The sequence below is a fragment of the Eschrichtius robustus genome, chromosome 13 (assembly GCF_028021215.1).
Source record: "Eschrichtius robustus isolate mEscRob2 chromosome 13, mEscRob2.pri, whole genome shotgun sequence".
Classification (NCBI taxonomy): domain Eukaryota; kingdom Metazoa; phylum Chordata; class Mammalia; order Artiodactyla; family Eschrichtiidae; genus Eschrichtius; species Eschrichtius robustus.
The window spans coordinates 88,864,210-88,881,002 of NC_090836.1; the positions used below are offsets into that span (position 1 = coordinate 88,864,210).

Sequence of the window (16,793 nt, forward strand, 5' to 3'; positions counted from 1 at the left end):
ACCTCCTGATATCCCTCACCTATGTGGATTGAATCTTTATGAGAATTGGTATTTTTAACTTAGCTGAGATCTTTTAAAAAAAGTGTCCCCAGTAAAACTATAAACAGTGCTAAAGAATCCATATGTTAAAAGGCTAATAAACTCATTTTCTTATCTTGGGATTTGAGTATAATTAACTGATGTATCCTGTTTAGAAACTGCCACTGTACACAGCACAGTTGCAGATTGCTTTTTGTAGAACCCAAGGTTCTAGGAAAACCTGGATCCTCTACAAAAAAGATCATCATAGATGCATCTAACAAGCTATACAGAGTTGACATAGAGAACAATTCCATGTAGAGTTTTAACTTTTTAGACATAAGTTTTAAAAAAGTCATTTGTATGAGTATACATTAGATACCATGCTACTGTAGAAGAGAAAGGAGAAAAGGAGAAAATGTCAGACGTTCTCATTGGCAGCCTCGTGTCTAGCAAGAGATACTTCATTTGCACAAGGCAATCAATGAAACCTCAAAAGTTTCTTTCACACAAGCAAGTCTTTAATTTTAACTGTATCCAGTTGTTTTGTCCTTTTTTTTTTGAACTGCCATGTCATTTTTTATATAATGGCATTTTTTGTATAATGTGAAAATAATGGCATTTTTTATATAATGGCATATTATTTTTTAATAATGGCATTTTTTTTAATATATTTTTTTAAAATTTTTATTTATTTATTTTTGGCTGTGTTGGGTCTTCGTTTCTGTGCGAGGGCTTTCTCCAGTTGCGGCAAGTGGGGGCCACTCTTCATCGCGATGCGCAGGCCTCTCACTATCGTGGCCTCTCCCGTTGCGGAGCACAGGCTCCAGACGCGCAGGCTCAGCAATTGTGGCTCACGGGCCCAGCTGCTCTGCGGCATGTGGGATCCTCCCAGACCAGGGCTCGAACCCGTGTCCCCCGCACCGGCAGGCAGACTCTCAACCACTGCGCCGCCAGGGAAGCCCCTAATAATGGCATTTTTTATATAATGTGAAAAATAATTTTCATTACCGGTAAACTCACCTTAAGTAAAATGACTGAGGCGATAAATAGGATGACATTGTTGTCAGTTATTTTCATTAAAAAAGATAGTATTAGAAGAGACGAATACTTGTCATTGCTCTTTTGTCATGAGCTGTCTCGTACAAAAACTTGCTTCTGGAACTTGACCATCCTTGGGGCTTGCTTTATTCATTTTGAGTCGGTCACTTCACACCGTCTAAATGTGCTTGGTTTTAGATAATACTTGCTTACCAGGCTTTTATGCTTTTTGTGAGCTACTCTTTTTTTACACGAAATATTTAAAATTTACAGAAAGGGATGGGGAATGTACCTACCATCCAGACTCAAATGAATATTAACATTTTGGTGTATTTGCTTCAGAGCTTTTCTCTTATCAGAGATAAACCATCACAGAGGCAGTTTATAATAGCCTATATGTAATTGAACACTTGAAATGTGCCAGGGACTACTTAATGGTCCACATGTATGAACTTATTTAATCCTTACATAACCCTATGAGGTATGTGCTATTGTTATCCGCATTCATAGACGAGGAAACTGAAGCGTGGAAGTTAAGTAGTTGTGCCAGGGTACTTACTAGTTAATGGCAGAGCTGGAATTCAGTCCCAGGCAACGTAGAATCCATGCTGTTAACCACTAGCTGGTGCCGGTGCTGTCTTTCATATTCTTTCTTGATCCTCTACCCCTCACTCCTTCCCTACTCCAGAGGCAGCACAGTCCTCAAGTTGGACTCTCTCACCTGTTCATATTTTTATATGTTTGCTGCCTATTACTTACCATAAATGTCATACAATGTGGTTTAAAGAAGAGTGGTATCCTCAGCTAAATAGAAGCCTGCACTTTTTTTTTTTTTGAATCTCAGTTTGAGATTTATCCATATTATTACATGTAAATCTAGCATATTTTAAGAGCCTAGTATATTTTGTGCTTTATTTATCCATATACACAACCCCTGACTGTCAGGATGAATAATGTAAGAGCCTAACATGGAATGTATCACATACAGAATGCCCTTCCTGTTTGTTTCCAGGAGCACTGCACCTTAGATAAGGCTCTGCACCTCACCGCCTGAGCTACCTGGTCTGTTGTGAGGGTGCTGGACTGGATGCAGTAGCCCCGAGCTGGCTCGGAAAGTCTGTGCAGTAGAACGCAACAGGCTTGCTTCCCTGCTCTTGGCAGAGGTAGCCTGAGTTTGGGATTTAGAATTTATCCAAAATAATTCCCACACAGGTATTTCAGAGTTGCCAAATATTTTTTTTCCTTGCTTTCATTCATAGAGATTGACAAATATCATATGATATTGCTTATATGTGGAAGCTAAAAAAAAGGGTACAAATGAACTTACTTACAGAACAGAAATAGAGTCACAGATGTAGAAAACAAACTTGTGGTTACCAGGGGGTAAGGGGGGGGGTGATAAACTGGGAGATTGGGATTGACATAATACACGCTACTATATGTAAAATAGATAACTAATAAGGACCTACTGTATAGCACAGGGAACTCTACTCAATACTCTGTAATGGCCTATATGGGAAAAGAATCCAGAAAAGTGCATATAGGTATATGCATAACTGATTCACTTTGCTGTACACTTGAAACTAATATAACGTTGTAAACCACTATACTCCAATAAAAAATTTTTTTAAAAAATGTTTTCACATTGGAAGGATCTTAAGTCTGTGCTATCTACCCCCAAAACTTTAGTGTAAATGATTTTTTAATTTGAATGATTGCTCTTAAATGTTTCAGCTACCACAGGTCGTTTATCTGGAGCTTTGAGACAATCAGATAGAGGAGATGAGGGCACAATGGAGCAGCCCTTTGAAAACATTTTCCAGAACATATTGGTGCTTATGGGGTTGCACACATTTTTGCTTTTCTTGTTTTTCCTCATCATCATCCATGGCCGATTCCTGTCTTTTCCTTCTTGCTTGATGTCACCACACACTCTGTATTGGCCCATGTTGGAGTATCTTCAGCCTAGACAGCTTTTAGCAGCAAGCAGTAGTATAAACCTTGGCCATTTCTGAATGGGGGTTTTAGATTAGACTGGGGAAATATTCCAGTCTGTTAAGCGGGGGGAAAGCCGCATAATTGTATTACTTTTTTGTACCTTAGGAACGTGTTGTGGGCTTCCACATACTGGGTCCAAATGCTGGAGAAGTTACCCAGGGCTTCGCAGCAGCTCTCAAGTGCGGGCTGACCAAAGACCAGCTGGACGGCACCATCGGAATCCACCCCGTCTGCGCAGAGGTGGGTCGCTAACGTTTTAAAGGCTCTGTTTCAAAGTGACCGTCACCTGGCTTACAGGGGGCAGATCTAGGACTCTGCAGCTAGTGTTCTTTCTAATGTACTCGAGCTACTTTTACCTCCTTAGAGCTTATTAGTGATGGAGAATATCTCAAAAGGAAGCCTTGTCTCTAGAAATGATTTTTTCTCTTTCATGTGTTTCTCATTCCTGGTAACCGGATAGTACCGTCATGCTAAATGGTAAAAATGGTGAGAGTGCTTTATAGAGATGTGCCTCAAATCTTTTATTTATCATGTGTCCTAAATTATTTTCATGGCAGTCAGCTAATAATGCCGTTCGTACCCAGAAAGAGCATCAATCCTAGTTATCCCTGAGCTACCTGGAGGCTAAATGATGTCTACCTTGTGAGCTTTTGACATCAAAGAATGAGAATGAAAGTGAGGCTTGTAAAAGATCAAGCAAATGGCAGTAGAACTGGAAATTGACCAGTGTGGGCCTCTGGGTGTCAGTGTTTCTTCATGCCTGTCAGTGCTCATTCCAAGAGTCGAATATTGTGATACCACTAAGTAGGGCCTGGAAACCAAAAAAGCGTCTAGCTGGAGAACTTGGAGGTGGGGAGAGGTTATCTCATAAAGAGGCTTAGGTATGGAGCTGAGAATTGCAGCCTGGAAAAATGTTCTCATTTCCTTTTTCTTTGCCTTTTCCCTGAGTAGGGATAGTGTCTTCCTCTGTATTAATATGCACCTGTTTAGTGGTATTATTCATAGAAAACTTTGTGTGTGTGTTGTTTTGTTCTGTGTTTCTGTTCTGTGTGGTTTTTTTTTTTTCTTTTTTTTGAAAACTGTTGTTCTTGTGAAGTAAAACTAAATTTCAAAAATTATAAATAAAAATTGAAAAGAGAATAGATTTTAAAAGCTCTTAAAGAACAGGCAGTATGTCTTTTATTCAGTGTAATGACTGAGACTGTCTAGGGAAGGAGCCAATTAACTTAATTTTTTTTTTTTTTCAAGAACACTTAGTGTGTTAGTTTCCTGGGGCTGATGTAACAAACCACCACAAACTGGGCATTTGAAGACAACAGAAATCTATCCTCTCAGAGTTTTGGAGGCTAGAGTCTGAAATCAGGGTGTCAGCAGGGCTGTGCTCCCTTCAAAGGCGCTCTAGAGAGGATGCCTTCTTTGCCGCTTCAGCTTCTGGGGTTGCTGACAAGCCTTGACATTTCTTGGCTTGTAGATGCATCACTCCAGTCTCTGCCTCCGCTTTTCAAGTGATCTTATCTCCTGTGTATCTAGGCCAAATTTCCCTCCTATTGTAAGGATAATTAGTCATTGGATTAGGGCCCACGCTGATCCAGCATGATTTCATTTTAACTTGGTTACATCTGCAAAGACCCTGTTTCCAAATAAGGTCATGTGCACAGTACCAGGGCTTAGGACTTGAACATCTTTCTGGGAGACTTAATTCAACCCACGACAGTGAGTATATTTAAAAGTCTAAGATACTTAAAAATAACAACAGTCATCTCCAACAGGGATAAAGACGTAACTTCCCAACTTGGTTATGCGAGTGTCTAATTTTTTAATCTGAATTCGGTTTTCAGTGGGCTGGTTGAAAAGGCTGACGTGTGCTTGCCTCCTGCCGCCTCACTTGGTTGTGTTGTATCGTGTCGTGTCGTGTTGTGTTGTGACCCAGCAGCAGTGAGAGCGCGGCAGCATCTTGGCAGGATGACTGCCAGCTGGGCAGAGAGGTGCAGTGAAGAGGCAGGTGTCCTCCTGAAGCCCGGGCCTGCAGGGAGATCAGCCAAAGGCCTGCTCCCGCAGTACACCTGGCACCATGGGAACCCTTTTTAAGTCTTGATGTTTGCCACTGTGCCTCTCCACCTGTTGGTTCTCTTATGACGTTGAAGCTCAGAGGTGAATGTTCTACTCCTCTGATAGGGCTTTTTTCTTTTTCTTTTTTCCAAGCTGGCAGCTGATTAACGAGATGAAAACCCTGGATGCAATTTTGTCACTCCCTGAGCACATCTGTTGTGCAGCCATGTGCCTGGCACTGTGCCGGGCACTGGGGAGCAGCAAGGATTTAGGATGTGAGTCAGAGCAGGGAGGCGGGTGAGGGAAGTGCCAGTGACAGTCCAGTGTGACGAGTCCTAGGGTCGGGGCTCGTGTCAAGTGGGGTTTGGGACAGGTTGCGGGGTGGTTCTTGCCTAAGAGGAAGAGACTGCATTGGTGTTAGCCAGTCAGAGGGAACACCAAATAAGAGAACTCTGTGGGAGAGATCATGGCTTATTCAGGGACCTGAAAGTCCCTCAGTACTGCTGTAGCTTGAAGAGCTCAGAGAGGGGTAAAAAAAAATAACAATAAAATTAGGCTGGAGAAGTAGGTAGGAAGGTCATGGCCTCAAAAACCAAGGCAGGATATTTCGACTTTATCCGGGGGCCATTGCAGTTCAGCTGAGAGAGGTTTAAAGCTGGGTCGGGGTTGGGGGGTGGGGGGAACGTGATCAGACACCTTACTGAGAGAAATCCCTCCGGCTGCGCTGTGGGGAGAGGTCCCCCGAGGCACGCCTGGAGGCGGGTGGGGGCAGGGCCCTGAACCGGGGTCGTGGCAGTGTGTGTCAGAAGACACGGTCCAGGCGAGAGGGAATAGGAGATGGAGTTGATCGCACTAGCCCACTGTTTGGAAATGGGAAGAACTGGGGGTGGTTCACATTTGCGGCTTGCAGTAGGGAGCGGTCGCGGCTTGCAGTAGGGAGCAGCCGTAGAAAGAGCAGCTTCCCGGGGAATCCCACTGCGGAAGCGCCGAGGTTCCTGAGGGCTTACTGACTGTCAGGACCCTGCCCTCCTCGTGCTGACTCACTTATTAGTCCTTACAGGAACCCCACGGGGCGGGTGGCAGGAGTGCCTCCATTTGACACCCAAGGGAATTGAGGACAGAGCGGTTGAGTGACCTGGCAGCTTGGAAGTGGCAGAACCGAGATCCAAACTCAGGCTGGCTGGCTTCCGAGGCACCACGCAGTGCAGACGATGCTCTGCACACCTTCCCACAGCATTTGACGTGGAGATGCTGTAACTCACAGGGCCAGTGGCCCGTGCTGTGCGGAAAGTGTCTAGGGGAGTCCCTGGCATTCGGCAGATACTCAGTAACTGCGTGTGTTAGCTGGTTTTCCCCAGGGTATTTCATTACAGAAGATGTGGCTTGACTAAAAAGTCATCATTACTGTATTTTGGGGAGAGGGGAGTTGGAGGAAGGAGGTATATTTCGAGAAAGCTCCTCTGGTGATTTATTTTACCTCTGGTTTTGAGCAACTTGCTTAGAAACTAGATTTTGAAAAACCAAACACTTGTGACAAAATCCTGACTGTGGAAATCTTTCTTAAAGCTTCTTGATTGAGGGAAAGTAAAATTTGATCAGTAGGGGATTTTTAGGGACACTCTTGCTAAATGCTGAGTTCTGGCTGGCATAGTATGTAATTGGATTTGCTATTGGACCCACTGGTTGTTTTTTCTGTTTGTTTTTTAGCAAACAGCCATGTGCTGTAGAGGAGTGCCACTCAAAATGCAGTCCACAGAATGTTTGTTACTAGTCCATAATGAGGTCAGGATGGAAATGAAGAAAAAGGTTTAGAAACTTAAAGGGTAATTTGACAGTATCTAATATAATAGAAAATTGGGGTTGTAATTTTACATGCCTTTTAAAAGTTTGTTTCCTAATAATTTTTATCAAACTCCACAAATGTCAGTCCATTGGATGGATTAGAAACAGTAATAATTTGAAAATTGCTCCTGGGCATTGCTTTCAAGTGTTCAGAACTAGCCCGGCTCCCGTGCCAGCTGTGGGTGGTTTGCAGAATGATTCATTGAATGAACTCTTCTGTACCATTTCGATAAAATAACCTGGGCAGTTGCACAACCTTTGGCTCTCAGAAGTAATTGCTTACAAAAGTTGATGAATTCCTCAGTGGAGGCTTTGCTTTTTGGAGCAAAATAGTTTCCAAAGGGTTTCCTTCTGGAATTGCTGGAGGAGGAGGCGGCACTACTCTTGTTTTGACTGAAGGCCCCTTGGTGTCAGTACGAGAGGGGGTCTTAAGGCCTGGGGCGTCAGTGATGGCACGAGCGTTATTCAGTGTGAGGACGGTGTGGTGATAATTTATTCTGGACATCTGAGCAGTAATAGTTGAATAGGAAACTGATTACACATCATTTTGAGTAATAATTTCAACTTAAGTTTATTTGTAGAGAAAAAAAAATGGCTCAAGAAGAAGGAGCATCAGAGAGAGGACCCTGTGAAATGTCTTAAAATGACTTTTAGTGCCAGACATCAGAAGTTTTGTTTTATTAATAGTCAGCATAATCACAGTCTTCAGTGAAGGGGGTCTTGTGAGGCTGGGAGGTGTTGGCCAGATAAGAAATGTGTGAGGTACATGCCTACCGCATTTGCCCTTTTGTGAGTGTTCTTTGTGCTGGGATCGAAAAGCTGCCTCTGCTCATTTTTTTAAAATGTATTTTTATGAAAATTCTAAAGCAGCTCTGCACGTATAAAATCTGTGTAAGAATTGACCCCATCAGTTTTTCCGTTTAGACTAACCAACAACAGCAGTTCGGCTTCCCCCACCTCTTTAACATCAGCATGTTTTCCAGTGTAAGAAAAATAGATAAGAGCTCTTTTTTTTTTTTAAATATCTTTATTGGCGCATAATTGCTTTACAATGTTGTTAGTTTCTGCTGTGCAACAAAATGAATCAGCTATATGCATACATATATCCCCATATCCCCTCCCTCTTGAGCCTCCCTCCCTATCCCACCCCTCTAGGTGGTCACAAAGCACCGAGCTGATCTCCCTGTGCTATGCAGCTGCTTCCCACTAGCCATCCATTTTACATTTGGTAACATACGTATGTCCACGCCACTCTCTCACTTCGTCCCAGCTTCCCCTTCCCCCGCCTCGCCCCCGTGTCCTCGTGTCCTCGAGTCCGTTCTCTATGTCTGTGTCTTTATTCCTGCCCTGCCACTAAGTTCATCAGTAACTTGATTCCATATATGTGCGTTAGCATACGGTTATTTGTTTTTCTCTTTCTGACTTACTTCACTCTGTATGACAGACTCTAGGTCCATCCACCTCATTACAAATAACTCAATTTCGTTCCTTTTTATGGCTGAGTAATATTCCATAGTATGTATGTGCCACATCTTTATCCATTCATCTGTCTATGAACATTTAGGTTGCTTCCATGTCCTGGCTATTGGTAAGAGCTCTTTTTTCCCCCCTTAATTTGTTTCCATTTTTGATGGGTTTAGTTTTTTAACCACATGTCCTACAAGTTCTATTTCTAAATGAATTCCTGAGAAATAAAACATAAGCTTGCAAATTCACAAGCCTGGAATTTGCTTTAATGTATTCCCTGCCTCATTATTTTTCTTCCTTTATAAAAATTGGAAAGAGAGCATGTTTGATGGTATTTTAAATTGCCCGTGATACCATCATCCGAACATAGCTATTTTCATTATCGCATATTATCTTTCTGTCCTCATCCACAGTCACACATTTTTTTTTTTTTTAGTCACACATTTTTTAAACAAAGGAGTTGTATTGCTTTTCAAAAAAGAATTGTACTAGTTTACATTGTCATCAGCGTTGAATTTGAGTGCGAATGAAAAGGTTGCAAAATTCAGTGTAACTTTTTCTTTAATAAGTATGAAAGATAACTATTTCAAGGATTTTCACATATCTTTATTAATAAGGACGAACCTTTTGTTGTTATAATTACTGTTTTTTTGGATGCGAGTTGTTCACACATTTTTCTTCTGGGTTCATACTTTAAATGTTTTACTAGCCATTATTACTTGGGTCTGACTTTTTTGAGGTGCTGCTGATATATAGGAAGACAAAAGGCTTTGTTGCTGCTTTTAAGGCTAAAATAGACCACGGGTTTTTCTCAGTCTTGTTCCTCCTTTACACAAAAGTATTTTCCCCTTTTATTCACTAGTATTTTTGATGCTGATTCCTGTTGCTTTGACCTATACAAGTCAAAGTGGCCTCGATTTCTTGTGCTCTTTCCTCTTTGTATTAAAAATCAGGAGACCAGTTGTTTCTCAGGAATCAGAGAATGCAGCTGACCAGAAAGCGTGTCCAGGTGTGCTGACAGTGGTACAAGCACTTGATGAGTCTCGCTTCCACTGGGCTCTCTCCCACATCAGCCATGGCCTCCTGTCTCAGCATGACACTTACTCAGTGGTTCTCAAAGGTCGGTCTGGGTTAGAGTAGGACAGATGGACTCTGCAGAATCTTACTAGAGTTACCTTTCAGCTTACTTGGTGTGACCGAAAAGGTTTGGATTGAAATCTTAATTGTATTCAGTAGCCAAATAAGTTTCTAAGTTTAATTGATTTTACACCAAGTCCTTTTATGTCTTCATGCCTGGGCAGCAGAGATGATCAGTTTGGGTGGCGATTTTGTTTGGGGTTTTTTGGCCTGTAAAAACAGAGGTTTATTCCTTGTTGGGTGCTAAGGTCATCTCGGAGCAGCTGCAGCTCAGCTCCAATTCCATCATCACTCCAGGGCCCAGCTGGTGGGGCAGCCTCTCCTGGGGGCACAGCTGGCTGAATGGCAGAGGGACAGGAGGCATAGGAAAAGCACCTTGGTGCCCAAGGCTTCTGTTCAGGAGTGATGCTTCCCACTTCCACGTGTGTCCTTGGCCAGAGCAAGCCCCGGCCCCCCATGTCCGTGTCCAGTAGGGCGGGAATGTATAATGTGCGGTCCACACAGTGTCATCACAGGGAGGTGAAGGCACCATATGTTTTGGAAACTAACAAAAATCTCACAGTTCAGTCAGGGTTAACATGAAGAGGGATCAGATTTGACAGAAAAGAAGCAAAATATCTAAGACTTATTAATTGATGATACATCAGCAGTAATGGAAATAGAGGAATTAAGGGTCAATTCTAGATACGTGGCACGTGGCCTGGTCAATCAAGTAGTGGCGCTGCCATTCACCGGGAGCCATCTGCCTAAAAGGGAGTAGTTGCCTGAATGAGACCATGACGAAAGCATCTAAAGGGGAGAGAGCTGAGGAAGGACCCCTAGGGCCATGCTGCCTGGCCTTGTTCATGCATGTGCACGTGTGGACGGTGGCATTGTTTGGGCAGCACACTGGAATAAGCAGATCAGGCACCTGGTTCTGGAGCCCACCCGCCCTGGGGCTCTGACCACCCTAAGGGCTGGGGGAAATCAGTGTTTCAGGGACGTCCCTGGTGGCACGGTGGTTAAGAATCCGCCTGCAGGGGACATGGGTTCAAGCCCTGGTCCGGGGGGAAGATCCCACATGCGGTGGAGCAGCTAAGCCCGTGTGCCGTAACTACTGAGCCTGTGCTCTAGAGCCCGCGAGCCACAACTACTGAGCCCGCGTGCCTGGAGCCCGTGCTGCGCAACAAGAGAAGCCACCACAATGAGAAGCCTGTGCAACGAAGAGTAGCTCCCACTCGCCACAACTAGAGAAAGCCTGCGTGCAGCAACCAAGACCCGATGCAGCCAAAAATAAATAAATAAATAAATTTATTTAAAAAAAAAAAACCAGTGTTTCAGCAGCACACTTCTAAGCCATGGCTGAGGAATAGCCACAAAAGAAGGAAACAGGAAAGAGTGCTTTCACGGAAACAAAAAGAAGAAAGAATTGTTAGAAGGTCAGTGAGATTGACAACAAGAAATGCTCCAGAGAGGCTGAGAAATGAAAGTGGCAAGGTGTCCTCTGGATTTGGCAATTTAGAGAGTTACTGTTACAGATAGACTGTAGGAGAGCTGCAGGTTTCCTGTTTGGGGAAACTACAAAGTTAAGCAACCAATGGTTAGTTTACCATGCAGTGGGCTTCTAGGCTTTGGACTTTGCGTTAAATTCTCAGTGCGTTGCCTACACTGGTGTTCCTGAAGAAGTTCTAATCTGTGGTCTTTAGGCAACCTGCATTAGAATCACTTGGGACTCTTGATAAAAATGAGATTCCTGGGCCCCACCCTAGACCTGCCAAATTAGAATCTGTAATTTCCGTGTATTTTAATCAGCGTGAACAGGCTTTAAGGTTTGAGAGGCCTTGTTTTTTTTGTATGGGCAATCCTGAGTAGTAGCAAATCAAAGCCACCTAAAGATCTTAGGCTCTAAGTCCACAAGGACCAATGTTTCAAGGATGTGAAACCAGGAGAACTTGTCAGTCACTGCATATGAGAGCATCAGTTGGTCAGGCACTTTGGAAGTCTAGCCAAGTCAGAGTTGCACCTGCCCTCCCACCCAGCAATTGTACCTCTAGCTCCAGGCACAGGGAGATGTACCAGAGTGTCACAGCACATTGCAGATAGCATATTGGTTATAGCTTGAGTGGCCAGCAAAAGGAGCCTGGGTATGTAATTTGTAATATACTCACTATTTGAGTAATTGAATATTATAGTACAGGGATCCCCAACCCCTGGGCATGGCCTGTTAGGAAGGAACCAGGCCACACAGCAGGAGGTGAGCGAGGGACGCTTCATCTCCCACTCCCCATCGCTTGCATTACTCCCTGAACCATCACCCCCTTCCTGCCCGCCCCGCTCCATCCATGGAAAAATTGTCTTCCACGAAACCGGTCCCTGGTGCCGTAACGGTTGGGGACCACTACTATAGTATATATACTATACTCTAATATGATGTCGTATACTATAGTAATTGAATACTCTTCAGTGAGAAATGGAAGAATTAGAGCTATCTGTGTCCATATGCATGAATAATAGAAATAAAGTATTGAGCCAAGAAAGCAGGTAGCAGAAGAGGATGTATATACCATCTTGCCATTTGCATATTAAGTTTTTAAAAACCTGCAAAAGAAAAGCACCAGTCGGGGCGGGGAGGGAGAAAGTTATCAGGAAGGGGATACACATGGGGCTCGAACCATGTGTTATGAAGCTCCCTGAGTTGGGTGGGCACAACGGTGTTTGTGATAGTACACTTCACTTCTTTCTATGTGTCCAGAATATTTCATGGTATATTTCTTTTAGAGAACTGATAAACAACCAGGGTATTATTTTAATCACCCTCATGCAAATAAGTGCTTTATTAGATATAAGCTACATTTTTTTCTCTTTCACCTTGGTTTTGAAATGCTTACCTTGGTCATATTACAATCTCTGTTGTAAGTAGTCACCCAAGTCATTCTTAGTCCCGTGGTGTTACCTGAGCTGCGCCCAGTTAACTTCTGCGCCGGTGTCCGAGTCTCATGCTGTCTCCTCCCCTGCAGGTATTCACGACACTGTCGGTGACCAAGCGCTCGGGGGGAAACATCCTCCAGACCGGTTGCTGAGGTTAAGCCCCAGTGTGGGTGCTGCTGCCAGGACTCCAAACCACTGACGTATTTCTTGCCCAAGTCCAAGGCGAAGTTTGTGGAAGGCTCTCGGGCTTCAGCAGCCACGTGTCCTGTGCTTATAGCCCCGAGGCCCCCTTGGATCTCATGGGCCGGAGGTGACACGTGGGTGGCAGGCAGCATCGCACTGGGGTCAGCATGACGCACTTGAAACTGACTTTCGGCAGAGCTTCGCAGAGGGGCGTCCATGAAGTCACCAGCCTCAAGCCCGCGCGGTGGGTGGTGATGGAACCGTCGAAGCAGTTTTTGCATGGCCTTTCCTTTGTAGGTTTTCTTATTCTCACTGTCAACCTTTCTCATGTTGGTTATTTTTTTCTTTTTTTCTCCGCCGTGTTAGTGAAAGTAGAGATGATAGCAGACAATTTTTATCCAAAAGCAAGTCGTGGCCACTGTGTGCAAATAAGGCGGCTCGTTGCTGAGACAGCGCACTGTGGCTCCTAGGCTTGTCCCGGGGAGAGAGCGTCTCCCCAAAACAAGTGGTCACCACTGGCCAGGTGTGCTCCCAGGCACTATACCACTGATGATGAAATGGCTACCTGGCCAGCCTGTTTGGAGGAATATTCCACTGCAGGGAACTTGGTCGTACAGCGTGATCTCCACTGTTCTTCATCATGGAGGCAGATGCACAGCTGAAATGGGGAAAAACAATAAATGTCTTTATTTAGTCCGTTGTGTGCTGGTCTGAGTGAGCTGAGATCTTTTGCAATGGGAAACATTTAGTGCTTGTTTAAGACTTTTTGGGGGGTAGCTTTTGTTTTAAGCTAAAATCACAAAATACTGCAGCTTTATTTTTCATGTGTGTTATGCATCTATCCCTTCCTAAGAACTATATTCATGGGAAAAATAAGTCTTTCCACACTTAACAATTTAACTCTTGTGGTAATTACTTTTTTAAAGAAAGCTGTTAATATCATAATTTATTATGTTTGAACACAGGTGGATGTGAAGGATTTTCATGTAAAAACCACATGGTTTTGGCTTATCCTGTTGACTGTACTTGGTGGAATTTGGGCAGAAGTGTTTCTGCTCCATATCACAAAGAGGTATTAACCCTACAGTTACAGATTTCTGGCTAAATGTACTGACGACGGATCTTATTTAGGCCATTTTCCCATTACAGAAGTTGGATTTTTAAACATGTTGTGGACGTCAGACCTCCCACTAGCAGTTCTTATAGCTCCTTTTTCGTTTCCTCCCCTCTGTGTGTGTTTCTCGGCTACAGCACTGAGTGGTTGATTGAAAGTACGTTTCTCGGTCACCTCAGGGAACTCAGCATCTGCCCAGCATTTAGTCAGCAGATCCCCTGACCGTGTCTGCCTCACCGTCCGTCCCATCTGGTTGTGTGGAGACAATGGGAAAAGGAAAAGAGGAGAGGAGAATTGAGACAGCTGACTGTGTTCAGTTTTCTTTATTCATTTTTAAACTTTTTTTTCTCTCATTTGTTTTTTTCTCCAAGTCTGCCAATCTCTGAAATTAGAACGTAGGCAGTACAGGGTGATCATGCCTAATCATGTTGTGATTCTGTCTTCTTTGTGGAATAGAATGTTCTGCCCCCACGAGAAGGATTCCACTTTATAGACTTGTCTGTGTAATTGCCCAGTGTATCAGAACTCATATTAAATTCCATGTATTTTTGTTATAAATCTTCTGAAAAGAAACAATGTGAAACCTTAAAAGCTGTTAATATCCACCCTGTGTGGCTTCTTGTTGAATGGTGGTCTTGGGATTGGTCAGCTGAGAGCCCAGTGGACTTCAGGGCTCCTGTTGGCGATGGTGGGAACTAGGAGCTGAGTAAGTTTCATCGGTGCTGTGCTGCGGGGCTGGTTGGTGTGCTGAGGCTCACATTTTAGCCGTGTTGGCATTCCAGATCCATTTTCAGCTTATCCCCACTTGATCTGTCAATCTTAGTTTTTAAGGTGGCAAAACCGCCCCACCTGACAGCAGCACTGTGAGGGTGCGTGAGCCTTCCTTTCTCTCTGAACTGGATCAGTAAGTGTTTACATTGATGTTTATTGTCACGCTCAGATTATTCACTCATATGCACTTAATTTTCTTACGCATCAGTTGTTGAGCAGAAACTCCTATCTTGTGGTAATCCTTACCAAAAACCTTCCCAGAATTCCTCTCTGTCCTGAGTAATTGCAGAGTGCTAACAGTACCACTTCGTGCTTGTTACTGCAGCATGTACCAGGCACATAACAGCCCTCTCAGGACGCTCCTGTGCCCACTTACAGGTGGAAGAGCAGGCTCAGAGGTAGGAATCCTTGCTCAGGGTCACACAGCTAGTTAGTGGTATAGCACATTTTTGAAGCCAGAGACGTCTGTGACTTCAAAGGCCCAGAGCTCTCGACCACCTTGCAGTCTGCCTTCATTCATCTCTGACGGATGGGAACTTTCATGAAGGGCGACTGAGCCAAAGCCTGGGGTCCCATCGTTTTTTTCACATGCCCTCGAGCAGTGTTGTCCGCACAATTAACAAACACCTTGTCTGAGATGTTGTAGTGCTTTTTCTAACTGGTCTTAACACTGCCGGTGTATTTCCACACTACTGCCAGGATCTTATTCCTCAGGCTTCCCTTGCCCCGAGTCCCCAGGGTCTTCCAAAGCCCTGTAAATAGGCTCTGGGCCCTCTGTCAGACCCTGGGCCAGTCACCTGCACCTCTGACCTCTGCCCCAAAGACACCGCTCGTAACCCCCCTGCGCTGGGTTGCCTCCAGCCAGAACTCTTTCTGCATGTACTCCACAGGACTCTGTACTTTCTCTAGAGCACTTCAGGTTACCCTGCACGAAGCCACTTCTAGATAATTAGGGTTCTTTACCTCTGTGTGCTGCGTAGCTTCCAGCACGAAGCCTACAAGTGCGCTACAGAGGCGCACAAAACTGTGTAATTGGGTGGGCAGGTAGAGCCTTAACCACTTGGATCAGTACCTATCAGAGATGACCGCTTCAGGATACTGTTAATCTCTCGTGTCAGGAACCTTTGATCCAAATGTTAATGAAAGTAGAAAGGGCATAAACATAAAAATGGCCAACCTCACTCATTGAGGAAATGCAATTAAACTGCTGTGAAATACCATTTCTGACCCATTCTGTGGCACGGTTTAGAGAGTTTGACAGTATCAAATGTTGGCAAAGATCTGGTGCAAATGGAACACATTTATTGCTGTGAGGAGTGTAAGTTGGTACAATCACTTTGGAAAATGATTTGACATGACCCAGTAAAGTCAAAATCCTGTGCATACTCTAGGTGTGTACCCAGCACAGGTGTATCTGTGCACCAAAAGACACGACACTGTTAGCAGTAGCAAAAAACGAAACATGGAAACAACCCAAATACTCATCAGAACAAGAATGGACAAGTCAACTGCAGTGTATCCATACAACAGAAGGCAAGTAACAGCAAGATACATATTATAAACAGTGGATCAGTGAGTGAAAAGGTCAAAGGCATATGTACAGTGTGATTCCATTATATACATAAACAGGCAAAACTAAGCAATATGTGTGTGTGTTTAGATGGACAGTTGGAGTAGAACCACAAGGGAAACAGAAATTCAAAATGAAGAATATGGAGTTTAAGCTGAAGGTCAGAGCAGAGGCTGGAGTCAGGAAGGGGCACCGAGGACCTAAAGGCTTCTTTCCTAACCCAAGTGGAGGACTTGTGCATTTGTTGCATCATATTTATGTTTGTTACAAATGTTCCTTTGTATCTACTCAGTAGTTCATTCAAATAGCTTTAAAAGATGGGGAGGGGGCAGCTGGGAGTATTAGAATGCCAGGAGCAGGAATGTGTCCATCAAGGTCTCACACAGGAGCTAGGAGACCAGACTCTAAAGACAGAGAATACAGCAGAAGGCCTTTCCTGACCATCTATGAGTCCATCCTTGATATGAGGTCTGGGAATGGGCTAAACATGCACTAGGTTTGGGAGTAATTGTGACACAGCAATCGATAATGAATACATGGGAGTTGGAGAGGTCGCACAACAAGCAGGCCAGGTCCTCTTTCCTTAAACCCACTTTAAATCAGAGCACTCAACTTTTAACATTTCAAAAGATTTTATTTAGAAAAAGAAAAGAGCTTAAAAAAAATTTTTTTTTTTAAATCTGAAATTCACTCCTA

General features: G+C 43.9%; 1 protein-coding gene across 4 annotated transcripts in view; it reads left to right on the forward strand.

Annotated features, from left to right (window-relative positions):
- TXNRD1 (thioredoxin reductase 1) overlaps positions 1–13,338 on the forward strand; it is a 60,733-nt gene extending 47,395 nt beyond the window's left edge. For all 4 annotated transcript variants that reach the window (XM_068559867.1, XM_068559865.1, XM_068559866.1 and 1 more), the window contains 2 exons: positions 3,163–3,297; positions 12,549–13,338. In XM_068559867.1, coding sequence (XP_068415968.1) covers positions 3,163–3,297; positions 12,549–12,611 — 198 coding nt within the window. In that variant the 3' untranslated portion in view covers positions 12,612–13,338. The remainder of the gene's footprint in view (positions 1–3,162; positions 3,298–12,548) is intronic.
- The last annotated feature ends 3,455 nt before the right edge of the window (positions 13,339–16,793 follow it).